Source organism: Salvelinus sp. IW2-2015, linkage group LG6.1 (genome assembly GCF_002910315.2).
Source record: "Salvelinus sp. IW2-2015 linkage group LG6.1, ASM291031v2, whole genome shotgun sequence".
NCBI classification, from domain to species: Eukaryota; Metazoa; Chordata; class Actinopteri; order Salmoniformes; family Salmonidae; genus Salvelinus; species Salvelinus sp. IW2-2015.
In genome coordinates this window covers 1994995-2004073 of record NC_036845.1, presented here as the reverse complement: position 1 = coordinate 2004073, position 9079 = coordinate 1994995, and the positions used below count along the sequence as shown (strand labels likewise).

The following is a 9079-nucleotide window of genomic DNA, read 5'->3' as shown; positions in this document are numbered from 1 at the left end:
TGTCAGGCTGTTTGTTCATTACTATGAAAATGGCCAATCTTCATTTCATACACGACAGTACAGTGGTTTTCATACATTTTCTCTCAGTGTGTGATTTTGTGTCTCAGTGAGTGATTTTGTGTCTCTCAGTGTGTGATTTTGTGTCTCAGTGAGTATAAAGTGTGTTTGGGGTTAGTCACAGACTGCTGCCTCTTGCTGTTGTCTGTCTATTCGTTTATCTGTGTGTGTTATCTGTCTGGGGCATCACAGGAAAAGGTGTGCTCCAGCACTGATAAAGACCTGCCTAGACGCCACTCAGCTGTCTTAGTGTGTGTGTGTGTGTGTGTTTATGTTTATGTTTATTACGTAACATGCCACACACACATCTTTGGTATGGAGCGTTGAACAGTGTGTGGCATGTGTGTGTAACGTTACACCCTTGCCTTTTCCATCAGCAAACATTCTCTGATCTTATCTTATGCTGTTCTTTGAACTTTCCAATTTTGTTTTAGACTCGTTTTTATATAATAATAGGTGTTTGACATAAAAACGTGTGTATTTAAACTCAACATAATAATGTGAAAGTGGCTCAATAACTAATCATCACCTCCCTCTCTCCCCCTCTCTTTCCCTCTCCCTCTCCCTCTCCCTCCCTCCCGCTCTCTCCTTCTCTCTCTCTCTATCTCTCTCTCTGCAGTGTGCTGGGCCGTCGTGACAGTGACAGTGACTCCCAAGGTGGAGGTGATCAAGGGAGAGTCAGCCAGTCTGCCCTGCACCTTCAAAATCCCTCGCTCCCTGAACAACATCGTAGAGTGGTTCATTGTAAGTCTCCTACTATTTACTCCTGGCTTCCCACATTTAAAAAACACTACAGTTTACTATATAATACTACAGTGCTTACTATAGAATTCAGTAGTAAACTGTAGTATACTGTAGAATACTAAATACCCAAATCAAATCAAATTGTATTTGTCACATGCGCCAAATATAACAGGTAGTTATATGCAGTTCAATAAATAAAGTTAAGAAAATATTGACTAAATAAACTAAAGTAACAAATAAAATAAAATAAAAAGTAACACAATAAAATTACATAACAATAACGAGGCTATAAGGGGGTACCTGTACCGAGTCAATGTGCGGGGTTAGTACAGGTTAGTCGAGGTCATTTGTACATGTAGGTAGGGGTAATGTGATACACTGTAGTATCCCTCGATAATTTATAGTACTTACTATAGATGTTGTACTATACTGTAGAATACTATAGTAAATACTACAGTATTATCTGCAAAATAAACACTGTAGTAAATACTACAGTAATATCCACAAAAACACTACAGTAAATACTACAGTATTTAATTTCCATATACCCTGCCCATTCCCCTCCACATATCCCAATTTGTGCCACCCTTAATTGAGAAACCTACATGCCAAGTATGGACCGTAGTTTTGTGTTCCATGCAAAGAGAAAGCCTCCACTTCTATGTCAAAGATAATAAAACTAAAACGCTATAATAAACACCACAGTAATGTCCGTAAAAACACTACAGTAAATACTACAGTATACTACAATCTGCAAAACACTACATTAATTACTATAGTATATACTACAGTTTTATTTTACTACAGTATTTATACTATAGCAAAAACACTATACTGTAGGGAATGCTACAGTAAATACCGCAAAAACACTGCAGTGAATACTATAGTATTTATACAGTATTTTTTGTTGTATTTTTTCATGTGGAGTTGGTGCACTTTGGGCTAATATCTTTTGACTCCCTGTATTCAGCAGAACCACTGAAAAACGTTTCCCTCATCAATCTACACACAATAACCCATAATGACAAAGCGAAAACAGTTTTTTAGAAATTTTTGCTAATTTGCTAAAAAACTAAAATAACTTATTTACCTAAGTATTCAGACTCTTTGCTATGAGACTCCAAATTTTGCTCAGGTGCATTCTGTTTCCATTGATAATCCTTGAGATGTTTCTACAACTTGATTGGAGTCCACGTGTGGTAAATTCAAGTGATTGGACATGATTTGGAAAGACACACACCTGTCTATATAAGGTTCCACAGTTGACAGTGCATATCAGAGCAAAAACCAAGCCATGAGGTCGAAGGAATTGTCCGTAGAGCTCCGAGGCAGGATTTTGTAAAGTCATAGACCTGGGGAAGGGTACCAAAAATGTTCTGCAGCATTGAAGGTCCCCAAGAACACAGTGGCCTCCATCATTCTTAAATGGAAGAATTTTGGAACCACCAAGACTCTTCCTACAGCTGGCCGCCCGGACAAACTGAGCAATCGGGGGAGAAGGGCCTTGGTCAGGGAGGTGACGAAGAACCCGATGATCACTCTGACAGAGCTCCAGCGTTTCTCTGTGGAGATGGGTGAACCTTCCAGAAGAACAACCATCTCTGCAGCACTCCACCAATCAGGACTTTATGGTAGAGTGGCCAGATGGAAGCCACTCTGCTTTGAGTTTGCCAAAGGGCACCTAAAGAACTCTCAGACCATGAGAAACAAGATTCTCTGGTCTGATGAAACCAAGACTGAACTCTTTGGCCTGAATGCCAAGCGTCACGTCTGTAGGTGAAGTGTGGTGGTGGCAGCATCATGCTTTTGGGACTGAGAGACTAGTCAGGATCAAGGGAAAGATGAACGGAGCAAAGTACAAAGATATCCTTGATTAAAACCTCAGACTGGGGCGAAGGTTCACCTTCCAACAGGACAATGACCCTAAGCCCACAGTCAAGACATTGCAGGAGTGGTTTCGTGTCACAACTTCCGCCGAAGTCGGGGCCTCTCCTTGTTCGGGCGGCGGTCGGCGTTGCCGGTCTACTAGCCATCGCCGATCCGCTTTTCTTTTTCCTTTGGTTTTGTCTTTGTTTTCACACACCTGTTTTCCATTTCACAATGATTTGTTCCTGTATTTAAACCCTCTGTTTCCCCCATGGTGTTTTGCGGGATTATTACATGTTCAGTTAGGTTTATTTTGATGGCTGGTTTTTTGGCGGGTGCTGTGTTCACCCGTGCGTTATCTTTACCGTCTTGTTTTGGTCAAGTGTAATTGTTACCTTGTGCCTTGTTGAGTAAAGTACGTTGCTCACTCATTCTGCTCTCCTGCGCCTGACTTTATGCACCAGCTACACTCACCTTCTGACATTTCGAGTCAAGTCTCTGAATGTCTTTGAGTGGCCCAGCCAGAGCCCGGACTTGAACCCGATCAAACATCTCTGGAGAGACCTGAAAATAGCTGTGCAGCGACGCTCCCCATCCAACCTGACAGAACTTGAGAGGATCTGCAGAGAAGAATGGGAGAAACTCCCCATGTAATCGCTGCCAAAGGTGCTTCAACAAAGTACTGAGTAAACGGTCTGAATACTTGTAAATGTGATATTTCAGTTTTTTTTGTTAATACATTTGCAAAAAATTCAAAAAATCTGTTTTTGCTTTTTCGTCATGGGTTATTGTGTGTAGATTGATGAGGGGGAAAAACTATTAAATCAATTTTAGAATAAGGCTGTCATGTAACAAAATGCGGAAAAGGGTCAAGTGGTCTGAATACTTTCTGAAGGCGTTGTACATATCTCTGTGAAGTGTCTCTGTTGTTTATTGAACTTGTGAAAAACATTTCCTCTCTGGCCATCTACCACTTCCCCTCTCTCCTCTTCCCCTCTCTCCTCTTCCCCTCTCTCCACTTCCCCTCTCTCCTCTTCCCCTCTCTCCTCTTCCCCTCTCTCCACCCTGATTGTCTTTCATCTTATTTCTCTACTTCACTCTCTCTCTAATCTCCCTCCTCTCTATCCCTCCCCTCTCTCTTTCCCTCTCCTTCCTCTCCCCCTCTCCCCCTCTCTCCTCTTCCCCTCACCAGGAGGAGGGTGGCACCAGGAAGCGTGTTGCGTTCCGCTCCGTGTCGGGCGGCGAGGGGAAGACTGATGAGGGGACACGTCTGTCCGACAGAGTGACCATGGGAAYGGACTTRTCTCTGACCATCTCCCCCGTGGCGGTGGAGGACCAGCTGCCCTTCTACTGCCAGGTCACTGCTGGCCCTGCTGGAGTCGGAGAGGCCATCACACAGCTCAAAGTCTTCTGTGAGTTACTGACCACTGACCTTTAGAGTGATCCTACTGTGACCTTTAGAGTGACCCTACTGTGACCTTTAGAGTGACCCTACTGTGACCTTTAGAGTGATCCTACTGTGACCTTTAGAGTGACCCTACTGTGACCTTTAGAGTGATCCTACTGTGACCTTTAGAGTGATCCTACTGTGACCTTTAGAGTGACCCTACTGTGACCTTTAGAGTGACCCTACTGTGACCTTTAGAGTGACCCTACTGTGACCTTTAGTAACTGATGCGGTCTTCGCTGTATGGGATGCCGGCTGGATTTTGACTGTCGGGATGAGAGTGTGTGTGTTGTGTGTGCTGGAGGAGAGTGTGTATGTTGTGTGTGATTGTGAGTGTGAGCATCTAAATCAACGATTAACGTACAAACTTAGTTAATGAACAATATTATTTTTGCATTGCAGAGTGTAGTCAATAATAAGCATTATACATGAACTAAATAGTGAGTAGAACAACGTAAAATGATTGAGATAATAAATGGTAGTGAAAGTAAGACTCTTTCTTGCACCTTAACATCATCTTTGTAAGAAAGCTATGTCTAATAAGCTGCCCAGAGGTCAATTAGTCCTATGAACATCACACTTGACACAATTTGTTAATAGTTCAATTGCATCTGTCATGTCTAATAGATGTCATCTTAATGACCGTCCAGAATTCTCCTGATTTATCACCATGGCGATGAGAGCTGACCACAGACCAGGTCGTTGTGTCCTTGTCACCCTCTGCAACCCCAACATATTAGCAATCCTATTCCTAGTGTTAAAATACACCAGGAAGTAAAATGTTTGGGGTTGGCCCAATATCAATAAATATCATTATTTTGGGTTGGGCCAATGGGGGTAGAGGGTGAATGGTGTTGGTTAGAGAATTGAGTGACACTTAAATAACCATTTAAGTGCTGTTTAAAAGGCTCTGTAAGTCATTCATTAACATGCATGTGCCCTATAGACATTCAAGTCTGAAGCAATTACTTAGGATGTAAATGGCTATTAGTTCACACATTGTAAAGTAGATGTCATATGTGCCATTATTATTATTATTATTTTTTAACCTTTATCTAACTAGGCAAGTCAGTTAAGAACAAATTCTTATTTATAATGACTGCCTACCACCGGCCAAACCCGGATGACGCTGGGCCAGTTGTGTGCCGCCCTATGGGACTCCCAATCACGGCCGGATGTGATACAGCCTGGATTATAAAGAGTACCTTAATGGAGCACTGATACAATTAATTAAGACAAGTCAAATACCTGACTATAGACTTTAACAGGCCACTCAGGACTGCTCCCTAAAGTACTGTATCTCCTCCTTGTCTGCCTTCCTCTCCCAACTGAATAGGAGCAGTTTTTAATGACTCCCTACAAGGGCTGAGGGATAGCCTGAGTGTTCTGAAACAATGGGCTTCCCAGGGGAGGTTTACACTACAGCAGCAGGTATAATGGTCTGAGCAGAAAGGGAAACAGTGATACACTCACTGACACCATACATCCTGCGCCCTCCATTTCCCTCAAGCTGTGTGGTGTGGTGTGTGTGGTGTGTGTGTGTGTGTGTGTGTGTGTGTGTGTGTGTGTGTGTGTGTGTGTGTGTGTGTGTGTGTGTGTGTGTGTGTGTGTGTGTTGTGTGTGTGTGTGTGGTGTGTGTGTGTGTGTGTGTCGCGTGTGTGTGTGCACATGTGTGTATGTGCCTGTACGTGCATCCATGCATGCTACTTCCCTCTCTATGGCGTCTTTCATTTCCATGTGGAAACTGACACCCATGTTAAACAATGTATTACATTTCTGCCAGTTCTAGTCAGCAAACAGACACCTGGAAGAACAATGAGGAGCAAGACAGAGTAGAGAGAGTAATATAGAAAGAGAGGAGTGAAGGAGAGGAATTAGGGAGAGTTAGGGAGGTGAGAGAGAGAAAGATGGAGGGAGGAAAGAGAGAGATAACGATAGAGGGAGGAGAGAGAGAGAGAAAGAGGAGGAGAGAGAGAAGAGAGAAGAGAGAGAAATATGAAGGGAGGTGAGAGAGAGAAAGATAGAGGGAGGAGAGCGAGATGGATGAGAGAGAGAGAGAAAGAAATATAGAGGGAGGTGAGAAAAAATAGAGGGAGGTGAGAGAGAGAAAGATAGAGGGAGGAGAGAGAAAGATAGAGGGAGGAGAGCGAGAGGGATGAGAAGAGAGAAGAAAGAAATATAGAGGGAGGTGAGAAAAATACAGGGAGTGAGAGAGGGAGATGAGGGAGAGAAAGATAGAGGGAGGAGAGAGAGAGAAAGATAGAGGAAGGAGGGCGAGAGGGATGAGAGAGAGAGAGAGAAGAAATATAGAGGGAGGTGAAAATAGAGGGAGGTGAGATAGAGGGAGATGAGGGAGAGAAAGATAGAGGGAGGAGAGAGAGAGAAAGATAGAGGGAGGAGAGAGAGAGAAAGATAGAGGGAGGTGAAAGAGAGAGAAATAATAGAGGGAGGTGAAAGAAGAGAGAATATAGAGGGAGGTGAGAGAGAGGAGGAAGAAGAGATAGAAATATAGAGAGAAGGATAGAGGGAGGAGAAGAGAGAGAGATAGAGACCCTGCTACCACGAAAAGACTTCCACCCTGCTACAATACAGCGGGTAAACGCAAGCATTTCCCGTGACTGTGCCTCAAAACCAAATGTTTTTCTGGCCCACCACTCCACCCTGGACTTGAACAGCCTCTATGACCAGGTCCACCTCTACAAGGCAGCAGTGCCCACCTTTGCCCGGACTCTAAAGGACATCGCTCTCAAACGAAAGCCCAACACTTCACACAGGAGCAACAGATCAATAGACACCCCACCCAGACCAGCGAGACACCCTCCAAGACCTCCAGGACCCCCCCCTGGACCTACACACCCCCCACATCAACCATGCCCACACCCAATTTAGGCCCCCTCAGATCAGACCCATGCCACTCCTGCCACCCATGCACCCCACCCCGCAAAGAGGGCATCAACATGGAAGTCACACATACGCCCAGGTAGTGAGCGGGCAAACAGGCCCAACCCCCACTCTTACACTCGCCCAAGCCAACGGCATGTACCAGATGCTCAGCAGGCTCTGCTCACACTTACTGGCCTGAGGCCAAACCCCGACCAACAACATTGGACACTTTATGGACAAAAAAGCCTTCACTATATATCATCCTGGAATATCCAAGGTCTGAGGTCATCTGCCTTTGGCCTAAAGAGCAGGAACCCGGACTTCACCAAAGAAATCGGTAATGCAGACATTGTCATCCTGCAAGAAACATGGTATAGAGGAGACGGACCCACTTGTGCCCTCTAGTTACAGAGAGCTGGTAGTCCCATCCCAAACTAACCAGGTGTGAAACAGGGAAGGGACTCAGGGGGAATGCTAATTTGGTATAAAGGCAGACCTAACTCACTCCATTAATTAATCAAAACAGGAACATTTTACATTTGGCTAGAAATTCAAAAGGAAATTATCTTAACAGAGAAAAATTGTCTCCTGTGTGCTACCTATATCCCCCCACTAGAATCCCCATACTTTAATGAAGACAGCTTCTCCATCCTGGAGGGGGAAATCAACATTTCGCAGGCCCAGGGACATGTATTAGTCTGTGGCGACCTAAATGCCAGAACTGGACAGGAACCTGAAACCCTCAGCACACAGGGGGACAAACACTTACCTGGAGGTGACAGCATTCCCTCCCCCATATGCCCACCTAGGCACAACTAATGACAACATAACCAACAAAACGGGTCACAACTCCTGCAGCTCTGTCGCACCTGGGTAGTACATAGTCAATGGTAGCTTCGAGGGGACTCCTATGGTAGGTAAACCTATAGCTCATCTCTTGGCAGTAGCACTGTAAGACTACTTTATCACATGACCTCAACCCAGAGTCCTCTCAGAGCGTTCACAGTCAGCCCACTGACACCCCTATCAGACCACAGAAAATCACAGTCCTACTTGAACAAGAGCATACTCAATCATAGAGGCATCAAAAAAGCCAAAGAAACTGAGTAACATTAAGAAAATGCTATAGATGGAAGAATTGCAGTTTGGAACCTACCAAAAAACAATTAGGCAACAGCAAATTCAATCCCTTTTAGACAACTTCCTGGTAAAACGTCCACTGCAATAGTGAAGGTGTAAACTTGGCAGTAGAAAATCTTAACAGTATTTTTGACCTCTCAGCTTCCCTATCAAATCTAAAAAATCTCAAATAGAAAACCGAAGAAAATGAACAACAATGAACAAATGTTTGATAAGAATGCAAAAATCTAAGAAATAATTGAGAAACCTGTCCAAACAAAAACATAAGACCCGGAAAACCTGAGTCTACGCCTTCACTATGGTGAATCACTAAAAAACAAGTACAGAAATACACTACGGAAAAAAGAAGAACAGCACGTCAGAAATCAGCTCAATGTATTAAGAATCCATAGACTCTAACCAATCTGGAAAATTGGAAAACACTAAACAAAACAACAACACGAAGAATTATCTTCCAAAATCTAGATGTATGGGTAAACCACTTCTCCAATCTTTTTGGCTCTATAACAAAAGAATAAAAGAGCAAAAACATATACATGATCAAATACAAAATCCTAGAATCAACTATTAAAAGACTACCAGAACCCACTGGATTCTCCATTACCTTGAATGAAGTTCAGGACAAAATAAACCCTCCAACCCAAAAAGGCCTGTGGTGTTGATGGTATCCTTAATGAAATGATCAAATATACAGACAACAAATTTCCAAATTGGCATATAAAACTCTTTAAAACATCGTCTCTTAACCAAATATTGGAACCAAGGACTGATCCACATCCACAAAAGTGGGACCATTTGACCCCAATAACTACCGTGGAATATGCGTCACAAGTAACTTTGGGAAAATACTCTGCATTATCATTAACAGCAGACTCGTACATTTCCCTCAATGAAAACCAATGTACTGAAGCAAATTCAAATTGGCTTTTTACCAAATTACGC

The 9079-nt window shown here is 43.4% G+C and overlaps 1 protein-coding gene across 1 annotated transcript in view; it reads left to right on the top strand.

The window, feature by feature from the left end:
- Positions 1-669: 669 nt before the first annotated feature.
- LOC111964603 (uncharacterized) overlaps positions 670-9079 on the top strand; it is a gene marked incomplete at its 5' end in the record, with an annotated part of 17079 nt that continues 8669 nt past the window's right edge. The window contains 2 exons of the mRNA XM_070443785.1: positions 670-801; positions 3860-4079. Coding sequence (XP_070299886.1) covers positions 670-801; positions 3860-4079 — 352 coding nt within the window. The remainder of the gene's footprint in view (positions 802-3859; positions 4080-9079) is intronic.